This window comes from Bufo bufo, chromosome 6 (assembly GCF_905171765.1).
Source record: "Bufo bufo chromosome 6, aBufBuf1.1, whole genome shotgun sequence".
NCBI classification, from domain to species: Eukaryota; Metazoa; Chordata; class Amphibia; order Anura; family Bufonidae; genus Bufo; species Bufo bufo.
Window position 1 is genome coordinate 404,644,793 of NC_053394.1, and position 25,201 is coordinate 404,669,993.

Below are 25,201 nucleotides of genomic sequence, written 5' to 3' on the forward strand. Positions count from 1 at the left end.
CATTATACACACACATCTCTGCACTGTACATTATACACATCTGTTCTGCACTGTACATTATACATACAGCTCTACACTGTACATTATACACACACAGCTCTGCACTGTACATTATACATACACACAGCTCTACACTGTACATTATACACACACAGCTCTGCACTGTACATTATACATACACACAGCTCTACACTGTACATTATACACACACAGCTCTGCACTGTACATTATACACATCTGTTCTGCACTGTACATTATACACACAGCTCTGCACTGTACATTATACACACACAGCTCTGCACTGTACATTATACACACACAGCTCTGCACTGTACATTATACACACAGCTCTGCACTGTACATTATACACACAGCTCTGCACTGTACATTATACACACACAGCTCTGCACTGCACATTATACACACAGCTCTGCACTGTACATTATACACACAGCTCTGCACTGTACATTATACACACACAGCTCTGCACTGCACATTATACACACAGCTCTGCACTGTACATTATACACACAGCTCTGCACTGTACATTATACACACAGCTCTGCACTGTACATTATACACTCTGCACTGTACATTATACACATCTGTTCTGCACTGTACATTATACATACAGCTCTACACTGTACATTATACACACACAGCTCTGCACTGTACATTATACATACACACAGCTCTACACTGTACATTATACACACACAGCTCTGCACTGTACATTATACACATCTGTTCTGCACTGTACATTATACACACAGCTCTGCACTGTACATTATACACACACAGCTCTGCACTGTACATTATACACACACAGCTCTGCACTGTACATTATACACACAGCTCTGCACTGTACATTATACACACAGCTCTGCACTGTACATTATACACACACAGCTCTGCACTGCACATTATACACACAGCTCTGCACTGTACATTATACACACAGCTCTGCACTGTACATTATACACACACAGCTCTGCACTGCACATTATACACACAGCTCTGCACTGTACATTATACACACAGCTCTGCACTGTACATTATACACACAGCTCTGCACTGTACATTATACACACACAGCTCTGCACTGTACATTATACACATAGCTCTGCACTGTACATTATACACACAGCTCTGCACTGTACATTATACACACAGCTCTGCACTGTACATTATACACACACATCTCTGCACTGTACATTATACATAGAGATCTGCACTGTACATTATACACACACAGCTCTGCACTGTACATTATACACACACAGCTCTGCACTGTACATTATACACACAGCTCTGCACTGTACATTATACACTCTGCACTGTACATTATACACACAGCTCTGCACTGTACATTATACACACACAGCTCTGTACTGTACATTATACACACAGCTCTGCACTGTACATTATACACACAGCTCTGCACTGTACATTATACACACATCTCTGCACTGTACATTATACACACAGCTCTGCACTGTACATTATACACACAGCTCTGCACTGTACATTATACACACAGCTCTGCACTGTACATTATACACACACACAGCTATGCACTGTACATTATACACACACAGCTCTGCACTGTACATTATACACACACAGCTCTGCACTGTACATTACACACACACAGCTCTGCACTGTACATTATACACACAGCTCTGCACTGCACATTATACACACACAGCTCTGCACTGTACATTATACACACACAGCTCTGCACTGTACATTACACACACAGCTCTGCACTGTACATTATACACACAGCTCTGCACTGTACATTATACACACAGCTCTGCACTGCACATTATACACACATAGCTCTGCACTGTACATTATACACACACAGCTCTGCACTGTACATTATACATAGAGATCTGCACTGTACATTCACCGTATTTTCTGTATGGCACATTTATATATTTGTATAGGTTAATCATGTTCCCCCTTAGACGCCTCTTCTCAAGACTAAATACTTTTAATTATTTAAATTTTTCTTCATAACTAAGACCCTCCAGGCCCCTTATCAGTTTAGTCGCTCTCCTCTGTACTTTTTCCAGCTGCAGTGCATCCTTTCTATGGACTGGTGCCCAGAACTGGACTGCATATTCCAGATGAGGCCGCACCAACGCTTTGTAAAGTGGTTATATTACATCCCTGCCCCGCGAGTCCATGCCTCGTTTAATGTATGACAGGTGGCCTTAGAAGCAGCTGATTTACATTGTGCGGTTATTTATTAATCTACGATCTACAAGGACACCCAAATCCTTCTCTATGAGTGACTCTCCCAGTGCTACATTCCCTAGGACATATGAAGCACAGAGATTATTATTACCAAGATGCAGAACTTTACATTTATCCACATTGAACCTCATTTGCCAAGTTGATGCCAAATCGAGTGTTCAAGTCAGCTTGTAGTTTATGGACATCTTCCATAGACTGTACAGTACTACACAGCTTAGCGTCATCTGCAAAAATAGATATGGTGCTATTAATTCCGTCCTCGATATCATTAATAAATAAATTAAATAATAGAGGGCCCAGCACTGAACCTTGGGGTACACCACTTATAACCCGGGACCATTCTGAATAGGAATCATTGACCACAACTCTCTGCACTGGGTCCTTCAGCCAGTTTTCAATCCAATTGCAAAGTATATATCCAGTCCCTAGAGAATTGTTTTAACCAGCACAGCGTGTATATCAAGGTAAAAAAAGACCTTTGAAAGTTAATCGCTGGAAAGGTAGGAGCAAAAGATAAGAAACCGAAAATTTGCTGTACTACCATGTGTGTCACGTCGACCCTGCAGCCTCCTCCACCCAACGCCGTTTCGCCCAACAGGCTTCTTCGGGGATGCATGATGTCAGTAGTACCTCCTCTTTTATTGCCACACTAATGAGGACAATTAAAAACATCTGAACGGGCTGTTAATTCAAAGCCAATCATGGCCCTGTGTTAGTAATCAATCCAATCGGGATAGGCCGGACTGAACACATGATGTTGATGGCATATCGTCATGTGACTTGTACTGGGGACATGTAAGCAACAGCATAAGATACCGCGCACAACATAAGGTGACGCGCCAACATATATGCTAAATACCCTTGACCCCATATAAATAATAGGTTCCGAGGGGATATGGTAGACTAAGTAGAAACAATATAGATAGCAAGTCGTCCTATAGTTTGTTAAAGGACCTGACACAGGACCTGTTTCAGGATCACATGACTGATTATCCCGATTGGATTGATTACTAACACAGGGCCATTATTGGCTTTGAATTAACAGCCCGTTCAGATGTTTTTAAATGTCCTCATTAGTGTGGCAATAAAAGAGGAGGTACTACTGACATCATGCATCCCCGAAGAAGCCTGATAGGCGAAACGGCGTTGGGTGGAGGAGGCTGCAGGGTCGACGTGACACACACAGTAGTACAGCAAATTTTCGGTTTCTTATCTTTTGCTCCTGCCTTTCCAGCGACTTTTAAAGGTCTTTTTTACCTTTCCAGCGACTTTTAAAGGTCTTTTTTACCTTGATATACTCGCTGTGCTGGTAGTGGCAGGTGCATGCTCTGTTATTTCCCTTATTTTGTTGTTTGCTGCTGCCTGTGTGGCCCGCTGACTCTGTGGCTTCCTCCTTGTCCTCTCTTTTGGGGGGGTTCTATTTGCTGCTAATTTTACTGACCATCGTTCTATGTATTGTGTCATATTGAATAAAGACATTTTATTATCTCTATACGGAGGTTTGTTTCTACTTGGTATCGGTTATGGTTACTTTGGACCATATCTACAGTTAGCTAGCTAAGTATATATTCCCGGATGTACTAACAGCCCTGGCATCACCGATAGTTCTGCCTTTTCCTTATTTTCAGTGACCATCTTCTCTACCATTATTTAGGGGACCTACCTTCTCAGACATTGGTTTTTTAGCATTTATATATTTAAAGTATAACTGTCGTTTTTTTTTGTTTTTTTTTGGAGTATTGGATTGTGGTGATTAATATCTCCTTGGTGGCCCTATTTCAATTACCCCTTAATTCCACATTTTTGTTCCCTGTACTGCCTACTTTTACCTGTGCTTAAAATAGGATTGCTAGGCATCGTCCGTCTATCTGTGTGCACTGCTCCCTGTCCCTGCGCTTGGCAGACGCTCCCTCACTCAGCAGAGCTGGAGAAGGCAGAGTTGGAGCAGCGCAGACCAGGGAAGGGAGATCTGCGATCTGCTCAGTGTATAAATGAAAGCAACATGTGGTAAGAGGACCCCTTTGTGCTGCAGGAGATTAACCCTTTAGGGGGGGGGCTCTCGTTACTGACACATTTGGGGGGCTATTGTTACTGGCTAGTGAGGGCAGGCGGGAATAGCCTCAGGGTGAGGGCAGGCGGGATTAGCCTCAGGGTGAAGGTAGTGGCGGCCATCTTAACTGAATAGTGAGATTGCAGTTTTAAGCAGACTGGTTGCTAAGGGCTGAATCTTATTAAATATGGGGTAAGTCAGTCTAATAGGAACTGATTCTGGAATATCATGTTATTAGTAACTACATATATGAAAATTAAAATTAGGGTCTAAACGTGACAGTTATCCTTTAAAGAATTTTTGGGGATTTGTTTTGCTCTCTTTTACCACCTACTGTTCGTTGTTTTTTTTTGCAGATTTTACCCCCTTTTTACACATTTTCTTAAGCCCTTTGTAAACTTCAAAGGCTACAGCTGACCCCTCAGATTAGTATTTTTTAAATGCCCTTTTTTGTCATTTATTGCCCTTTTTACAGTAGTTGTAAGTCATGGGTGGGTTTATTTTTTGCCGTTTATACTTGTTACCTACAGGGGAAAAAATTGGTAGTGCAATTATTCAATGTGGCTTTAAATTTCTCCCATTTATCCTCAGTATTATTATGTGACAGTAGCTGCTCCCAGTGTATGCCCTGAAATGCTGCCCTCAACCCAGGGAAATTGGCCTTTTTAAAATTACGTGTTTTTGCTCTCCTAGCCAGAGTTTGCTTCTTATTATTCAGAGGGGGATATATTTGCATTGTGGTCACTCTTACCTAGTGTTTCTTAAATGCTTTACAACATACACAAGCTCTGCATCATTAGAAATTACCAGATCCAACAGAGCATCGCCCCTAGTGGGAGCTTCTATAAACTGGCCCATAAAGTTGAGGAATTTTCTCCCCTTTGCAGTTGAGGCAGAACCAGAACCCCAGTCAATATCTGGGAATTTAAAATCTCCCATTATGACCACTGTACCAGCCTGATCCGCCCGCTCTATTTGGTTATACAGTTGAGCTTCTATCTCCTCTGTGATGTTAGGGGGTCTATAGATTACACCAAGTATTATTTTTTCTGTGTTTATATCCCTTTGAACTTCCACCCATAAGGTTTCCAATCCTCACCATCCTCACCCACAATTGCCTCTTTCACACTTGTCTTCAGATCACCCCTCACATACAGGCACACGCCACCGCCTTTTCTATTGACCCTGTCTTTCCTAAATAATGTAAAACAAAACACCAATTCAAAAGCGCACATATGATATTACACAAAAATGTATTAGTAGAACAAATCATACAACAAAGAACATATCACAAAATAAAATTTATAGCAGCAATACATGAAGGTACTATGACAGTATTAGTTCACCCTGGTCATTCAAGGCCGCATTGTCACATCTACATAGGGTATGCTGTGCAAGTAATAATTATTATACACATATCACTAAAATCTTTAAAAGTACACCTATGTACCCATCTAGCTACAAATAATATTGCACAAATCCCATAAGTAGCCATACAAGTAGGTACTGTAACCTTGCAGAGAGAAATCACAACAGGAAATAACCTAATAAGTTTAAATACTATCCTGCATACCCTGGTAAGGACAAAACAATCATCAAAGGAAAAATAAGTGCAAAAAGTAGCATAAGAGAGCAATACAGACCAGAGGCCAGGAGTGATCAAACCAACCCCGACACGCGTTTCGCCTTGCTTCCTCTAGGGGGCCCCCTAGAGGAAGCAGTAGTCTCTGGAATGATGGAGCTAACCAAGGAGGTCTCTTCTTATGAACAGCTTCCGTGACACGCTCCTGGAACTGCAGATCAATGTGGATAGCAAGAAAGATCAAGGCTTGTAATGCAGCTGATACCTCACAACCCCCTAATTTGTCTTTAGTATGTCTTGACAGACCCTCCCAGAATGCTGCCACTAGAGCCTCATTGTTCCATGTCAAATTAAAAGCCAGGTTTCAAAACTGAATGACGTATTGGCCAACTGTAAAGTTGCCCTGACGAGAAGACGGCAGAAGTACAATCCAGATATTACAAAAACGGACAGAGCGAGGAGCAACCTGTACATTAGGAAGAGGATCATGGTGGACCAGAGCCTCGGGAACCCAGCAACAGGGGTGTGTGAGATACGGCGCCCATGCCTGCCCTGCTAAGCGGGAGAGAAGAGGGCACAGAGCACCACCAAAACACTGATAGCTTATAAGTGGGAATGCCCAGTTCATGACACTGTCATGTATCTGTATTGCAAAAACAAAAAAGAAAGAAATGTGAGTCTTTGGCCATGCTAAATTAATAAAATCTAGAAGTAGGTATAATAGACATACCCTTGCCAAAATCCTAATCTGACCAGGGGACAAGGAACGGATAGCTATATTAATAACATGTGGTCCTAAGGTTGACTCTGATGTAGGTTGTGGTTGTGTGTTACAGCACTGCAGGAGTTAGTTCCCTTTCTGATTATGTTTTCAGATTCTTGACTAATGAGTTTATCAACTCAGCTTTATAGCTGTTTCATTGACCTCACTTCCTTGTGCAGTGGCCAGGTTTAGGGTGGCCCCAACACTACGCTGGGTCCCCCGGACACCTGTAAGCCATGTACCGAGGTGGGCTCCCCAGGATACAGCAAAGTTATGAACGAGGAAAGCAACCCCAATACCAGCTTTTGCCAAAGCAGTATTTTACTTAAACGTGGCAATGAGCCAGTGGCGTACATATAGGGGTCGCAGGGGTCGCAGTTGCGACCGGGCCCGGCACCCCAGGGGGCCCGGCCGCCTGTGGACCCCTGGGGCCCCTGCTGCAGCTGCGTCTCAGTCTGGCATCCATGATCCATCCGTCACATAAGTTGCCCCCCGGGCCCGCCCTCCCTCCTCCTACTTCCTTCCTCCCTCCTCCTCCTTCCTTCCTCCCTCCTCCTCCTTCCTTCCTCCCTCCCTCCTTCCTGCCTCCTCCTCCTTCCTCCCTCCTTCCTGCGGTCACTCACGTCAGCGCCGGCGCCGGGCCCGTGAACTCCCGCGAGACCTGTGCGAACTCCTGTCCAGATTTGAGAAGAGGCGCCGACCGGAAGAACAGAAGAAGAGCTGAAGTTCCTCTGCCCTGCCAGCCGGTAACGCGACGGTCGGTAAGTAAAAGCCGGGGGGGGGGGCGGGAGCGTACCGGACCCATCCCGAACGGACCGACCCGGACCGGACCCTGGGGGGGGGGGATGGGTAAAGCGGCAGCAGCAGCCAGCAGGAGGGCACACTAGGCCCCCAGCCCCCCTAGGCACCCCCCTTAGGCCCTGGCAGATGACCGGGGGGGGGGCAGCAGCAGCAGGAGGGCACACTAGGCCCCCAGCCCCCCAGGCAGCCCCCCTGGCACAACAGCTTACAAACCTACAATGCTCTACAGAATTCCCCCTCCCAAAAAAGGTCTTGTAGCACTTGCCTGAGTATTCCTTCTGAGCCAAAACGCCAGCCTGGCTTGAGTTTGTGGGAAGTTTATCAGCTAGTGGAGTCCTTGCAATGAACAGCAGTAACACTTGTGGCCTGACACAAACAGAGACCCTAACTAACTAACTACAGGCCTGGCTTCAGTCTCTAGAAGGGGCTTTGCTAGGTTAAAACATTGGGGGTCTGGGCCGCTGATCTTTTGTCCTAGGCCCCGAATGTCACACCGGCCACCTAGATACAACTGTAATGCTGTCCTCAGGATGGCAATACAATTAAATCTAATGCGCTGGAAGAACTGAAGGACATGTGATGACATCATAGGTCATGTGACCAGTAAAACAGGCAGTGTTTGAGAAGGACCTGCAATGATGTCACCATCATGTGACCAGTGCAGGAGAGGACGGCAGTAAAGAGGAGAAGTCCGGGGGGAAGAATCTGTGGTGAGTTCTGCTACATGAGGAGAGGTAAGTGAAGGGAGAGACAGAGCAATGCTGGGAGTTGTGGTTATTTAACTGGGACTGTATGTTAGGGCTAAAGGGAGGGATGTTATTTACATGGAACTGTGTGTTGGAGGTGGCTGGCGAGGGGGTCATGTTATTTACATGGGAAGATGATAGAGAAGATCTACATCGGAGGGGACGTCATCTGGAGGCACTGGATGTGACAGGTATGTGCTGCCATATAGCAAAATGCAGTGTGTAGGGGAAGAGGGGTCGACTCAGAGAACTGGGCCATATTCATTGGGGCTTTGGCCCTGGATCATTTGGAGCATCTCGTTAATCTCCTTGCGCATGTTCTCCCGTACCGCCTTAGTGATGCGGTATGGGGTCTGGCGCAGTGGGAGTTGACCTCGTGTCTCTACTCCAGCGCTTTTTTATTCCAAACGGCATTACCTTAAATTGGTATAAACCGAAGGGGGTGACAAAGGCAGACATATATATATTATTATTATTTATTATTAAAGCGCCATTCATTCCATAGCGCTGTACATATGAGAAAAGGTATACATACATAATACAGACAATTGCACTAATCATAAACAAAACAAGTTACAAACTGGTACAGAAGGAGAGAGGGTCCTGCCCGTGAGGGCTTACAATCTACATGGTATGGGAGAAGGACACAGTAGGTGCGGGTGAAGTTGGTCATGGCGGTATAGAGGCAGCAGGGTCACTGGTTGTAGGCTTGTCGGAAGAGGTGGGTTTTCAGGTTTCTTTTGAAGGATTCCACTGTAGGTGAGAGTCTGATATGTTGAGGTTCCAGAGTATGGGGGATGCGCGGGAGAAATCTTGGAGGCGATTGTGGGAAGATGTGATAAAAGGAGAGGAGAGAAGGAGGTCTTGTGAGGATCGGAGAGTGCGTGTGGGGATGTATTGGGAAAGTAGCTCAAAGATGTAGGTAGGGGACAGGTTATGGACGGCCTTGTATGTATTTGTTAGTACTTTGAAGTGAATTCGATGGGCAATGGGGAGTCAGTGAAGGGATTGGCAGAGGCAGAGGAGTAATAGGGTGAGAGGTGAATTAGTCGGGCAGCAGAGTTGAGGATAGATGGGAGGGGTGCGAGAGTGCTAGATGGAAGGCCACAGAGGAGAGTGTTGCAGTAGTCTAGGCGGGAGATGATGAGGGCATGTACAAGCATTTTCGCAGATTCAAAGTTAAGGAAAGCGCGGATGCGGGAGGTGTTTTTGAGTTGGAGGCGGCAGGTGGTGGAAAGGGCTTGGATGTGCGGTCGGAAGGAAAGGGCAGAATCCAAGGTCACTCCAAGGCAGCGGACTTGGTTGACCGGGGATAGTGTGCAGCCATTGATCGTGATAGATAGGTCTGTTTGGGGGGTTGAGCAAGATGGGGGAAAGATGATGAATTCTGTTTTATCCATGTTAAGTTTTAGAAAGCGAAGAAGGATGATATAGAAGATAGACATTGTGGGATTCTTGATAGTAAGGTGGTGATGTCTGGACCAGAGAGGTAGATTTGTGTGTCGTCAGCATAATATATATATTCGTCTGCCTACCTGGCCGCTTCATGGAGGGATGTAGGGTTGCGGTCCCTTACCCACTCTTGGATATCTGTTGTTAGCCCATCATAGAACTGTTCCAGCAACAGCATCTGTAGTAGGTCCTCCATGGACAGCGCTGTGGGCTTGTACCCATCCCAGGGCCACTCGGTGTAGTTGGCAGGCCCATTCAGCGTGAGAGACCTTCTCGGTCTTTTTAAGCTCTCTGAACCCCCTCTGATGTTATGGCATACCGGGCAAGTATTACTTCCTTTACCCAGCTGTAGTTACGGATTTCCTCATCAGGAATTGTGCGGTACTCTCCCTGACAGCCGACATGCTAGGATGGGGACCCAATCTTCCGTATTTATTTTATGTAGGGCATACAGTCTCTCAAAATCCTGGCGGAATGCATCTATATCTTCCTCTGCCTTTACATATGTTTTAAAAGCCTGGTAAGGTATGTTAGGCTTACCCTCCTGTATTATTGTCACTGTTTGGCCTCTTTCTGGTGTTTGCTGGTTCCTCTGTCTCAGTACAAACTCCTAAACTTCTGTCATGGTTCGGGAGATTATAGCCGTTGGTGGGTTTTCGCCATAAAACGACAGCCTGAATTGTAGCTCCCTTTGGAACTCAGACTGTTCCTGTTCGTTAGTCGAACCACTACGTTTGGGAACCGAACCGCCCTCCATTCGGTATTCCGCCCTCACTTCTGTAACAGAACAGCCTCTTTCTTGTTGTTGGTCAGAATACCCCTTGCTTTCAAGAGATCCTTTAACGTGGACCACTTAAGTGTAGAATAATCAATCTCAATCCGCAATCCATTGGTACTGCTGCCTTCCCTGTTACTTGTTCCCTTGTGAGTTCTGGATACCGCCGCTGCCAACCAAATGTACAGGAGCACTAGTGCGACATAGGCTCTCTCTGCCGATATTCCAAGGGTTACTTCGGGATCAAGTAGTTAGCACAGGAAGAACAGCATCAGTAGTACATTAGTGCAATATGGCCTTTTAGGGGTTAAAAAAAATCACCCACCTCATCCAATTGTATGCGCAGAGGCAGCCGCTCTCTCTTGATTTTGAAGGGCTGCCGAGGGATCTGCTCTCAGTGTGATGACGTCACCACGTCATCATGATGGGAGTGTGCGGTCGCGTTCAGCACAGGTCCTTCACAATCCAGAGAGGTGCGACTGCCTCTGCACAAGCAAGTGGATGAGGTGAGGGGTTTATTTATTTTATTTGGATAAAAACAAACTTTACAGTCGAGTGCCACTGTGGGGGGGGGGGGGGGGGGGTTACGGGTGACATTATTACAGCTGAGGACCACTATGGGGGACATTATGGGCATCTTTTAAACCTTAGGATACCGGAGGTTTTTTTCCTTTTTCTTCCCTATCTTCCTTGAGTCATAACTTTTTTATTTTTCCATTCACATAACTGTATGGGGGCTAATTTTTTGCAGGACAATCTGTAGTTTTAACTGATACCATTTTGGAGTGTTTGTGACTTTTTGATCACATTTTACTACATTTCTTTGGTTAAGAGAAGCGATGAAAAAATGGCAAATTGGCCATTATGATCCTTTTTTCCGTTATGCCATTCGCTGTATTGGAAAAGTATTTCCATATATTAATAGTATGTTTTCGGTCATGGTGATACCCATGATGTTTATATATATTTTTTTTTTATTATTCTGTGGAAAACTTTTATATTTTTTTAATTTTTATATATTTTTTGAGTTTTTTTTAACTTTTTGTTATGATTTTGAAGCTCGTATTTGAGCCTACAAAATCAAATTTTTTAAAAAAAATTCTGAACAATCATGGATTCTTTACATCCATTTATTGCTCAAAAGTGCTGATTTCTTATTTTGGCTAAAATAAGAATTGCAGCTTCAATGCCCTTGGTCTCTTCAGCGAGACCTAGGGCATTGAATTCAATTACCAGCAACCTCATTAGTGGCATAGGTAAAAAGCTTGTGCTTCCAGGTTTTTCACCTGTTAGATGCCGTGATCTCACTTGATCATGTTAACTAAAGACTTTAATTACTGCAATCGGCATTATTACTGGTCACGGTAATTAGCCGTGGGTCTCTGCTGTTTGAAACAACGGAGACCCGCCGGCTATGACTCCCGCTGCACGTGCGAGCGGACACCCATTGCTCTGTAGAGAAGGGGTTAAGGGTGTGTGGCCAGACACAGCAACAAGTTTATCGTAGCTGTTGTAGATTTCTGGTTAATCACACGGACCGCAGGAGGATGCGCTTAATTTATGATGAGTACGCAGAAAGCACCAGTCTTGATAAAACTCCACAGTACTGCCATCTGTACATATAATATTCCCCAGTAGTGGCCTCTTTATATATAATTCCCCTCAGTATTGGCTTATTTACATATAGTGGCCTCTTTACAATTAATCTGAAATATTCCTTTTCCCCGCTCACACCAGGTCTAAATAAGTGGGCGCTGGGTGGGTGGGGACGGGCCTGTCGCATTTAGCTCTTTAGGTAAGGCTATGTATTCTTCCCTCTCCCTATAGCCTTTGCGGGTTATAGTTCTGCCTTCTGTGAGCGCTGAATGTTTGGTGGATCGTCTGCTCCAACACATCTTCAGATAAGTCCTTTTCCCTTCTTCCTTCTGTGTCCATTTTGACTAGGCCTCTAGGGTGACGATAGCTCCTTCGGTTGTTGAAGGAGCTGGGTGTCTCTTTCCCTCTTCCCTACAGCTGAGGGTTTGGTTCAGTGTATCATAGCCTTAGGTACGTTGGCATGTGCATATCTACCATCGAGGTATGCACATGGGCATAGCAGCTCAGGGAAAGTGTTTTAGGGATTGCTAGGAGGTGACCCCTTTGTTCCCTAGCATTTGGGGCCTAGTCAGTTGTTTTTCTTTGCCTTGCCGTGTTCCTTCAGTTATATTACCTACCGTGACACTAGGAAGCTGTCTTACATTTAGAACTGGTGTAGGATCCGCAGAAGTTATGTAGAGGCAGACGCCTCTTCATAACTCTGGCTTTATTAAGACCAGCGTCACAGCACAAAGGGTCATAAAAGTCATTGCGAACTCCTTCGCTGGGTCTCTGGTGGCATGATGATGTTGTCATACCACCTGTGACCCAACGCAAGCGGTCTTCATGAAGCCTAGAGGCCTTTACGCTTATGATGTTCCCGCCATTCAACTCCAGAACCCCTTCGGCCTGGTACCGAAAGCCTGGTGGTTAGGCATCGCTGCTCTTAAGTATGTATAACAAGATTGTTTTCTGGTGAAAATATTTCCCACAATTTGAACATTAAAATGGCTTCTCCACTGTGTGAATTTTTTGATGTCTAAAAAGATGTGATTTGTCATGAAAACTGTTTCCACATTCTGAACATGAATATGGCTTCTCCCCTGTGTGACGTCTCTCATGTTTGACAAGACTGGATTTGGACTTAAAACATTTCTCACATCCAGAACATGAAAATGTTTTTCTCCCTGTGTGAATCTTTTGATGTAAAACAAGACTTTTTTTTGAAGTAAAACACTTGCCACATTCTAAACATGAAAATGGCCTCTCCCCTGTGTGAGTTCTCTCATGAGTTATAAGATCTGTTCTACAGTCAAAAGTTTTTCCACATTCTGAACATGAAAATGGCTTCTTCCCTGTGTGTATTCTCCGATGCCTAATAAGATAAGAACTGTCTATATACCTTTTCCCACATTCAGGACATACATATGGCTTCTCTCCTGTGTGGGTTCTCTTATGTACAGAAAGAGTTTTGCTGAAAGAAAAACATTTGCCACATTCTGAACATAAAAATGGCTTCTCCCCTGTGTGTGTTCTCTGGTGGCTAACAAGTTCTCCTTTGAGCTTAAAACTTTTCTCACACTCTGAGCATGGAAATGGCTTTTCCCCTGTGTGAATTCTCTGATGCCCAACAAGAGCTGATTTGTACTTGAAACCTCTCCCACATTCTGGACATGAGAACGGCTTCTCCCCTTTTCGAGGTTCAACACCCCTTCTGTGATTTTTGTTTTGTTCAGAACATTGGATCTGGTAAAAAGGATCAGATGATGGATCTTTGCTGTGAAAGGCTGAGGGTATATCGGAGATATATCGGAGCTCTTTATATGCCTCTTCTCTTATCCCAAGATTATTTGATTTAAAATGTGAAGATATCAGGTTTCTCTCTGAGCTTCTGGTGCCGTCACCTGTCAAGAATAAAACTGATTTTATTTTTGAATAAGATAACCTAAAATTATATGTCATGGCGTCCATATAAACATTTTGACCAAAAATGCAAAGCATATATCAAAATACAGTTATCAACTAAAGTCCCTTGCATATGGGTTGATTATCTGGTGGACAACCCTACGTATGAATGCTTGTTCTCAGCAACTGTAATGTGCCTAAAAGATTGCATGGGAACAGCCTGCTGGTTCTATTTGTACTCTGGCATTGACGGAAGCTACAGCATTGTCGTCCACCCCCATTAACGCAGCAGTTTTTGTCTGGCCAATTCTCTGCATATTTGCCGAGTTGCAGTTGAATCTCCGCCGGTCCCCATTGTAGTTAATGGGGCTGGACGGGAACGCTATAGTTTACATCAATGTCGGTATACAAAGAGATCCTGACGGATGTACAAGCGCTAGTATGAAACTCGCCTAAGCTGTTTTTGGATTTAAAGTTCAGCAAGCAAATTTCAAAAGTTATTCTGCATTTCAACCAGTGCAGTAAGAGAAGGATTAGGGTTATGGGAGCTTGTCGAGGCGGTTTGGTTATTCACCTAGCTGCAGTTTTGAGCTAGCAGAAGGCAGCGTATGGCTTTATATAAGAGGTCTATGTATAGGGAACTCCATCAGAATAGATCCAGGAAGCACACCGACAATTCTCGAAACACAAGTGTCTACACCCAGCTTAAAGGCACCATACTAATATACAGAGGAACATATACATATCATGATGTCTTAGGGTAAAGTTTTGGAGCACCAGGAAGTTAAGGTCCTTTTAAATGATTTCATCCCAGATTGTGTGCCAATCGACAGTAGAACAAGGCGATTACCGGTTATAAGAACAGAAACATTGACTGAATTCATTCCTTACATACAAATGAGTCGTGTGTATTTAGTAATGTCTGTTACCTTGTGATGTGAGGGGCCGGTGATCCTCCATCATGACGTCCTTGTACAGATCTTTGTGTCCTTCTAAATACTTCCACTCCTCCATGGAGAAATAGATGGTGACATCCTGACACCTTATAGGAACCTGACAACACAATGATACAAATAAGAAAAAAAAGTAGCAGCACTTACGAATCTATAGAAAAAAGTCTCTATGGTGGTGGTGCCCACAATGTTGGATACCAGTCTGTAGCATCCCCAAATCATCCAGAATAAATAAAAAATAAAACTGCAGCACTCGCCGATCTTCAATTCATGCTGGTTTATTCACCAAAAATTGCTTTTGGTGAATAAACCAGCATGAATTGAAGATCGGCGAGTGCTGCAGTTTTACTTTTGATTTATTCTCAACACAATGATACAGTCATCACCCAGATCCCTTCATAACGTTCCTGTATAATGTCCCAGCATTCCCAGCAGTGTCACCTCTCCAGTCAGCAGCTCAATCATCTTGTTGGTGAGTTCTAGGATCTTCTCTCTATTGATTTCCTCATGTATCAGGGGGTGAGGTGGAGGCCCCGTGATTGGGCTCAGGGTTCTTCCCCATCCTTCAGACACAGGGTCCTGACAGCGCTCACTAGAGGTCTTCTTCACTACTGTGTAGTCCTGGTTATGAAGAGACACAGTAATACATATCACTCTATACATCTCCAGAGTCCCTCACCTCTCCAATCATGTCCATCTGTTAGTAACATAGATAAGATGATGTAATGTGACATCATCAGAATCTCTCACCTCTCCAGTAAGCCGGAAGAGGATCTCTAGGGTGAGATTTATTATACTCTCCGCCATCTTGTTCCTGTCCCTATCTATTCTTGACGGGTCAATCAGGAGAAGGATCTTATATAGAAGATATCCAATGAGTGGATCCTCTATTGTAGGAACCTGAATGGAGAGAAGATGTAAAATCCTACAAAGTCTCATGAAAAATACAATGACTGGAGCTAATAAGAGGAGACATCGGAGGAGATAATAAAGTGTAGATGTATTCTCTCTTTTTGTGTAGATTAGAAGAGTTAAAGAGCTTGTCAAGGTAAGTACACTGAATCATGCGATCTGGTACCTTGGGCCTCTTTGGGTTGAATGAACTTAACAATTTCAGTGTGTTTCTGAGCTGGGAAAAAAGGAGGATGTGTTTCTATGATTTACATCATAAAACTAGATGGATAGTTTGTGGTCTGATTTAGAAGTTGAGATACTGTCTTGAGTCTATGATTATGTTTAATGTACCCTCCTCTGTTAAATATTATCTCAGTGAGATCGTGAAAACTCAAATCCGATGGTATATTCTAACCCCCAGGCAAGCGTCCCCGTCACCATGGAAACGCCTGGGGGTTAGAATATACCATCGGATATGAGTATACCCTACGACCCCCGGGTCGGACAAGGGGCAAAAAAATATTTAGCAAATTGTGTAACTATTACTAAGCAAACAAGGCATTTTGCCGCCCTATTAGCAAGTGCCGCCCTAGGCAAATGCCTTGTTTGCCCACTAGGTGGCGCAGGCGCGTGACGTCAGTGAGTGAGCGCCGTCCGCACTGCCTGCTGTTACTGGAGCTGAGAGTAAGGTATCCAAGTAAAGAGATCAGCGATAATTAAAGTTAAAGTTACTGATTACAGTTTATAAATGTACTCCTGTGAGCGTCGGGGAGGGGGATCTGTGGATGGCACTGTTTAGGGGAGGGGGATCTGTGGATAGCACTGTTTAGGGGAGGGGGATCTGTGGATGGCACTGTTTAGGGAGGGGGATCTGTGGATGGCACTATTTAGGGGGGGATCTGTGGATGGCACTGTTTAGGGGGGATCTGTGTATGGCACTGTTTAGGGGGGGATCTGTGGATGGCACTGTCATGGGGTGGATCTGTGGATGACACATATAGCATAAGATGCTATAAAGTGTCATCCATAGATCCCCCCCATAGCAGTGTCATTCACTGATCCCCCTCCCCATAGCAGTGTCATCCACAGATCCCCCTCCCCATAACAGTTCCATTCACAGATCCCCCTCCCCATAACAGTGCCATCCACAGATCCCAGTCAGTTCCCTGGACTGGAGAAGACCGTCTTGAAGACAGGGAGGGCTGGGCATTCAGGCGTAGTCTTATACGGCGAGTATAGCCCAAAACCTTTATTTTAAATGGAAAAGTTGGGGGTCGTCTTATACGCCCGGTCGTCTTATACGTCGGAAAATACGGTACTTCCTTCTCCTCCTGACTTCCTCCCATGCCTTTTGCGTCCGCGCGTTGCCGTCGTGACGTCACACGGAGGTGGAGTCACGGGCCGGCAACGCTAGGGTGAGCCTCATCTCCTCCAAGTGCAGAACGGATCCTGCACACGGTCACCGTGAACACTGAGGCCAGGCCCCGGCCACCAATGCACTGATCCCTGAGCCTGCTGTCTTCAAAAACTGTAAGTACTTAAATTACAGTAATTCACAAAAAATCAATTACTTAGTTGTTTTATGGGGTAAGGGGGGAGAATTAGGGAGGGGTTAATACTGTACTATCTCTAGCTGCACATTGTTTTAAAAAAATAAATAAAAAATCTGTAAAATATATTTGTGTTAGAAGTTGTGCTTTTTAAATTTTTAGAATAAGGATACAGCCATTTTATTTAATGTATTTGTGCTAATTTCTGTGCTGTTGGAGGAAGGGGGGGGGGGGGGGGGGGGGGGGGCAGTATTACACAATCTTTATATCTTTTTTTATACATATACAGATTGTATAATACTGCCCCTCACCCCCCTCCAACCAACACAGAAATGAGCACAAATGTATTAAATAAAATGGCTGCCTGTATATTATTCTAAAAATTAAAAAAGCGCAACATCTGACACACACACTTTGTATTTTGCAGATTTTTACGGTATATATTTTTTATACATCTGCAAAATACAAAATATTTGTGTCAAATTAGGAATGTGCATAGTTTATTTTTTAAAAATAACTTTTAGATGATAGACATTTTATTTTATTTCATACATACATTTGTGATGATTCTTTTACAGAAAGGAAGATGTGAAGCTCTAACGGGAAAGGGTGGAGCCTAAAGAGGAAGGGGTGGGGCTTATGGAGGAAGGGGTTTGGCCTTGACAGAAAGGGGTGGGTCAAATTTATATTAGGGGGGTGCCCAAGTTTAGTCTCGCCTAGGGCAGCACAAAACCAAGATACACCACTGGACACAGGCAGTGACTACACACCTACCTCCACCGCCGAACATAGGAGACTTACCTAATTGCTTCTTTTCACAGTCACTTATCTCAGAGTGACAGCAAGTAAACCTCTCCAAGGCCCATACACTCTAGGAAATACCAGGACAAAGACTAGTGGGCTAAAGGACCTTTCATGATGTCATGACCATGTGATCATGTGTGGGAGGAGTCAGGTTCCAGGCTGTGTTGGTGGAAGTAAAGAACCTGCAATGATGTCATAACCATGTGATCATGTGGGAGGAGTCAGTCTTCAGGCTGTGTTTCCTTGTGAGCAGATAATGAAGATGTGTGCACTTTATGAGCCGGAGATAAACACATCAGTACTGCTCTACACAGCTCTGCACTGTACATTATATACACTGCTCTGCACTGTACATTATACACATCTGTTCTGCACTGTACATTATACACACAGAGCTCTGCACTGTACATTATACACACACAGCTCTGCACTGTACATTATACACACAGCTCTGCACTGTACATTATACACACAGCTCTGCACTGTACATTATACACATCTGTTCTGCACTGTACATTATACACACAGCTCTGCACTGTACATTATACACACACAGCTCTGCACTGTACATTATACACACAGCTCTGCACTGTACATTATACACACACAGCTCTGCACTGTACATTATACACACACAGCTCTGCACTGTACATTATACACACAGCTCTGCACTGTACATTATACACACAGCTCTGCACTGTACATTATACACACACAGCTCTGCACTGTACATTATACACACACAGCTCTGCACTGTACATTATACACAGTTCCGCACTGTACATTATAAACAGCTCTGCACTGTACATTATACACACACAGCTCTGCACTGTACATTATACACACACAGCTCTGCACTGTAAATTATACACACACAGCTCTACACTGTACATTATACACACACAGCTCTGCACTGTACATTATACACACACACAGCTCTGCACTGTACATTATACACACACAGCTCTGCACTGTACATTATACACACACAGCTCTGCACTGTACATTATACACACACAGCTCTGCACTGTACATTATACACACAGCTCTGCACTGTACATTATACACATAGCTCTGCACTGTACATTATACACACACAGCTCTGCACTGTACATTATACACACAGCTCTGCACTGTACATTATACACACAGAGCTCTGCACTGTACATTATACACACAGCTCTGCACTGTACATTATACACACACAGCTCTGCACTGTACATTATACACACACACAGCTCTGCACTGTACATTATACACACACAGCTCTGCACTGTACATTATACACACACAGCTCTGCACTGTACATTATACACACAGCTCTGCACTGTACATTATACACATAGCTCTGCACTGTACATTATACACACAGCTCTGCACTGTACATTATACACACAGAGCTCTGCACTGTACATTATAAACACAGCTCTGCACCGTACATTATACACATAGCTAGCTCTGCACTGTACATTATACACACAGAGCTCTGCACTGTACATTATACACACACAGCTCTGCACTGTACATTATACACACAGAGCTCTGCACTGTACATTATACACACACAGCTCTGCACTGTACATTATACACACAGCTCTGCACTGTACATTATACACACACAGCTCTGCACTGTACATTATACACACACAGCTCTGCACTGTACATTATACACAGTTCCGCACTGTACATTATAAACAGCTCTGCACTGTACATTATACACACACAGCTCTGCACTGTCCATTATACACACACAGCTCTGCGCATTATACACACACAGCTCTGCGCATTATACACACACAGCTCTGCGCATTATACACACACAGCTCTGCGCATTATACACACACAGCTCTGCACTGTACATTATACACACACAGCTCTGCACTGTACATTATACACACACAGCTCTGCACTGTACATTATACACACACAGCTCTGCACTGTACATTATACACACACAGCTCTGCACTGTACATTATACACACACACAGCTCTGCACATTATACACACACACACAGCTCTGCACTGTACATTATACACACACAGCTCTGCACTGTACATTATACACACACAGCTCTGCACTGTACATTATACACACAGCTCTGCACTGTAAATTATACACACAGCTCTGCACTGTACATTATACACATAGCTCTGCACTGTACATTATACACACACAGCACTACACTGTACATTATACACACACAGCTCTGCACTGTACATTATACACACACATATCTCTGCCCTGTACATTATACACACACAGCTCTGCACATTATACACACACATATCTCTGCCCTGTACATTATACACACAGCTCTGCACATTATACACACAGCACTGCACTGTACATTATACACACAGCTCTGCACTGTACATTATACACACAGCTCTGCACTGTACATTACACACACACAGCTCTGCACTGTACATTATACACACAGGTCTACACTGTACATTATACACACAGACAGCTCTGCACTGTACATTATACACACAGCTCTGCACTGTACATTATATACACACACACAGCTCTGCACTGTACATTATACACACACAGCTCTGCACTGTACATTATACACACACAGCTCTGCACTGTACATTATACACACAGCTCTGCACTGTACATTATACACACACAACTCTGCACTGTACATTATACACACAGCACTGCACTGTACATTATACACACAGCTCTGCACTGTACATTATACACACAGCTCTGCACTGTACATTATACACACACAGCTCTGCACTGTACATTATACACACAACTCTGCACTGTACATTATACACACACAGCTCTGCACTGTACATTATACACACAGCTCTGCACTGTACATTATACACACAGCTCTGCACATTATACACACAGTTCTGCACTGTATATTATATACTTAGGTCACGTGAAGATGTCGAAAGACATAAAGAAGCAGCAAATCAATATCTTCTACAGTGGTCACTTTTCCGTTGCTGTGTAAATCCTGCCTAAGGCTCTATTCACACGTCCGCAATTCTGTTCCGCATTTTGCGAAACGGAATTGCGGACCCATTCATTTCTATGGGGCCGCACGATGTGCTGCCCGGATTCGGAATTGTGGATCTGCACTTCTGGATCCGCAATTCCGTTCCCAAAAATAATACAAACGGAAAGGATGTGGATGTAAAAAAAACAGGAACACGGATCCGCTATTTGCGGACCGCAAAAAACAACTGTCGTGTGCATGTAGCCTTAGGGCTCGTTCAGACATGCTGAACTGTCCGTAAAAAATCGAACTCCGCCCATTACCCACCCCTGGCACCTCCCCTGCCACACCCATTTGCTAATAAATAAAGAAATACAATGTATAAATAACCTTTTGAAACCGTTACAGATAAATATATATTTTTTTTATTAGAGGGAACTGCATTCCTCTGCCTTCACTCACAGGTGCCGCGATCGGCATTGATCGTGGCACCTGAGGGGTTAAATGATGGAGGCGGTGCACTGTCCAGAGACATTACATCATATATTACTGATATCGGCCGCTCCTCTTATAACGCTCCAGAACTGATATAACCTCCAGAGACATTTACGTCATATGTGACCGATATCAGCCGCTCCTCTTATAACGCTCCAGTACTGATATAACCTCCAGAGACATTACATCATATGTGGGGGGTGAGGGCTGGGAAAATTGGGAAAATTTGAAATGCCACTGATGGGGGAAGGGGGGGGGGGGGTCACTGGAAGACATAACTTCTTAGCTCTGTATGAAGTATAGGTGAGATAGTCAGTGGGCAGAGGTCTGTGAGGGGCTGTAACAACAGGGACACAAGATGTGCAGGGGCAGCAGTGTCAGGACTCTAACTTCCCTCCCACAGTAACTTACCCCATTGCTGCTGTGTGGAGTAGGAGGACCAGTGAGGGGACTGAACATTATACTGGAGGCACAGTGACACAGGAGGTCAGAAGGTGCAGCGTCTCCATTATCTCCTGCTGCTGCCTCGGCTCCTCTGGCTCCGCTCCCTCCTCACACATGAAGGTATCTCACACTGCAGAGAGGAGGGGGGGGGGGCTGTCTGCTCCAGGAGAAATGTCAGGAGCAAAATCGTGAACTGTACACCGCCTTTATAGATCTTACCAAGGCTTTTGACACAGTTAGTCGCGAAGGTTTATGGCGCATTATGTTGAAGTTTGGTTGCCCAGACAGATTCATCCTGATTGTACGGCAATTCCATGATGGTATTGCGGCTCGTGTTCTGAGCAATGGTGAATCTTCAGAGACCTTCCCTGTCACAAGGGTGCATGCTCGCACCAACCCTGTTCAGCAGCCTGCTGGGGAAGGAATACGAGAAGTTGGACGACCAGTATACGGATCCTGTCTACTACTGTGGGTTGGCTATCCTGTCTCGAAAGGAGAGCCATGTCCTAAGTGAGCCTCTGGAGAAAATGCCAGAAGTCTACGAGTCTGGTGTAGTCTCTGTTGTCCCCGGTGCCTCCTACCTCGATGAGAAAGAGGAAAAGGATTTGAGAGGGCAAGTATATGATGCCGGGTCCAAGAAAACCAAGGCTGAAGAAGTTAAGGCCAAGGTGTTGGAGGACGTGAAGTCCTCAGATGCCGCAGTGATCTAAGGAGCGGCTAACGAAGCGGAAAACCCCACTAAAGAAGCAGAGGTCTCTGAAACTGCCGCCAAAGTGGGAGAAACCACTGCTGGAAAGAAGGAAGAAGTGAACCGGAGGCACGTAAAAGAAGCAAGTGTGGCTAAGCCTGCTCTGCTGAAGGAGCCCTTGAAAGCAAAGGAGAAAGGGTCGGGACACGACCATGACTGGGAACAGTTCGGTCAAGAGCTGCAGCAGTGCAAGAATGGACAGGAGGAGCGTGTGCAGAAATCAGAAAATCTAAAAAGAGAGCCTGCTGGTCGTATAAAAACATCTTCTGAGAGAATTCCCAGAAACCGAATGCCAAATGTGGTGAGGAACATAAAAAAGAAAAGAGAGAGACCACGGGTGCGAAAGCGCATCACCCTCGCTCGGGAAAGAGATGGGCAAGAAAATCCCGTAGGTCTTATCGGCTCTGTAATAAACTCATGAGGGTGACAAACCAAGCGCTGTTGTCCTGAGTCTGGCAGAATAATGGGAAGACTGTAGGCCAGGTCGATGCCCGTTCACGAGCATCTGGATTTGATGCTAGTGTTTTCCCCTTCGGGCTTGAACAAAGGGGGAGGGGGGTATGTGAGGCAGTGATAGGACTCATAGCTGATAGGGGAGATTCATGTCAGGAGTTTCTGTGTCTTCCCCGTCATTTATCAGGTCTGAGGCAACACCAGGTGACATAATCATTTTAGGATAAGAGCCCAACCCAGACTGTCAGTCAAAGAGAGAGAGTCTTGGTGCAACAGAGGCCCTGCTAGAGGCTCTGGAAGTGTGGTCTCAGCCGGGCTGGCTGAAGGGCCACGGGGCTAGGTGTTGGCCTGAGCTTTGGGAAATCGAGGTCTGGAAATCGACGGTCGCTAGGCCAGAGTCAGGCAGACTTCTGGGCCACAATCCCCCAAAGGTACTGGACTTTGTAACAGCCTGAAAATGCTGGAGTATTGGCTAAGAAAGCCACATATTGGTAACGTGTGTGAACGGTGCTATATGCGACGAGCAGGCTTTGGTTTTGTACTGTTTTGTTTGGACCTGCAATCCGGCTGTGGCGAAGCTAATTGTGAGAATGACACCCGAAAAAGAGCTAATCCCCCACAATAGTAATAACTCCAAAAACAGTTATTACTTTACATTTTCCATATGTCTACTTCATATTTGGATCATTTTGTGAATGCCATTTTATTTTTTGGGGACGTTAGAAGGCATAAAAGTTTAGAAGCAAATCTTGAAATTCCTCTGAAAATTTCCAAAACCCACTTTTTAAAAGGACCAGTTCAGGTCTGAAGACACTTTGTGAGGCTTACATAATAGAAACCACCCAAAAATGACCCCATTTTAGAAACTACACCCCTCAAGGTATTCAAAACTGATATTACAAACTTTGTTAACCCTTTAGGTGTTCCACAAGAATTAATAGAAAATGGAGATGAAATTTCAAAATTTCACTTTTTTGGAAAATTTTCCAATTTAATCCATTTTTTTTTCTGCTAACAAAGCAAGGGTTAACAGCCAAACAAAATTCCATATTTATTACCCTGATTCTGTAGTTTAGAGAAACACCCCATATGTGGTCGTAAACTGCTGTACGGACAGACGGCAGGGCGCAGAAGAAAGGAACGCCATATGGTTTTTGGAAGGCAGATTTCACTGGTATAATTTTAAGCTGCCATGTCACATTTGAAGACCCCCTGATGCACCCCTAGAGTAGAAACTCCAAAAAAGTGACCCCATTTTACAAACTACACCCCTCAAGGTATTCAAAACTGATATTACAAACGTTGTTAACCCTTTAGGTGTTCCACAAGAATTAATGGAAAATAGAGATGAAATTTCAGAATTTCTCATTTTTGGCAGATTTTCCATTTTAATCAATTTTTTCCAGTAACAAAGCAAGGGTTAACAGCCAAACACAACTCAATATTTATTACCCTGATTCTGTAGTTTACTGAAACACCCCATATGTGGTCGTAAACTGCTGTACGGGCACACAACAGGGCACAGAAGGAAAGGAACACCATATGGTTTTTGGAAGGCAGAGTTCACTGGAATAATTTTAAGCTGCCGTGTCACATTTAAAGACCCCCTAAAGCACCCCTAGAGTAGAAACTCCAAAAAATGACCCCATTTTGGAAACTACGGGATAAAGTGGCAGTTTTGTTGGTACTATTTTAGGGTACATATAATTTTTGGTTGCACAATTTTTTTTTGGCACTGTTTATTTTTTGTTATTTACAGTGTTCATCTAACAGGTTAGATCATGTAGTATTTTTATAGAGCAGGTTGTTACAGATGTGACAATACCAAATATGACAGTTTTACATAATAAACCATTTATTTATTTTTTATAATTTTTTGGGTGTCTCCATATTCTGAAAGCCATAGTTTTTTTAAAAAAAATTGGGGCGACTGCCTTATGTAGGGGCTCATTTTTTTCAATATGAGATGACGGTTTGATTGGT

The 25,201-nt window shown here is 44.2% G+C and overlaps 4 protein-coding genes across 8 annotated transcripts in view; 1 reads left to right on the top strand and 3 right to left on the bottom strand.

Annotated features, from left to right (window-relative positions):
* The window catches only part of LOC121004478 (oocyte zinc finger protein XlCOF7.1-like), a 1,216,478-nt gene that overhangs the window by 955,896 nt on the left and 235,381 nt on the right, over positions 1-25,201 (top strand). The gene's annotated exons all lie outside the window — the stretch shown is intronic.
* LOC121004516 (zinc finger protein 300-like) overlaps positions 1-25,201 on the bottom strand; it is a 734,886-nt gene that overhangs the window by 641,611 nt on the left and 68,074 nt on the right. The window lies entirely within an intron of this gene.
* The window catches only part of LOC121004488 (zinc finger protein OZF-like), a 555,846-nt gene that overhangs the window by 497,445 nt on the left and 33,200 nt on the right, over positions 1-25,201 (bottom strand). The gene's annotated exons all lie outside the window — the stretch shown is intronic.
* Positions 12,564-14,899, bottom strand: LOC121004512 (gastrula zinc finger protein XlCGF7.1-like). Its single transcript, XM_040436779.1, has 2 exons — positions 14,844-14,899; positions 12,564-13,913 (listed from the first exon to the last, which is right to left on the bottom strand). Exons 1-2 carry the CDS (start codon positions 14,875-14,877, stop codon positions 13,012-13,014), a joined length of 936 nt encoding a protein of 311 aa, XP_040292713.1. The 5' UTR covers positions 14,878-14,899; the 3' UTR covers positions 12,564-13,011.

What these genes read in the sequence shown, in the direction of transcription:
- LOC121004512 (XM_040436779.1), bottom strand. Translation starts at nt 14,877, where the DNA reads ATGATGGAGGATCACCGGCCCCTCACATCACAAG. An exon ending in CCGGCCCCTCACATCACAAG is followed by an intron (nt 13,914 to 14,843) that starts GTAACAGACATT and finishes TATTCTTGACAG; the next exon opens with GTGACGGCACCAGAAGCTCA.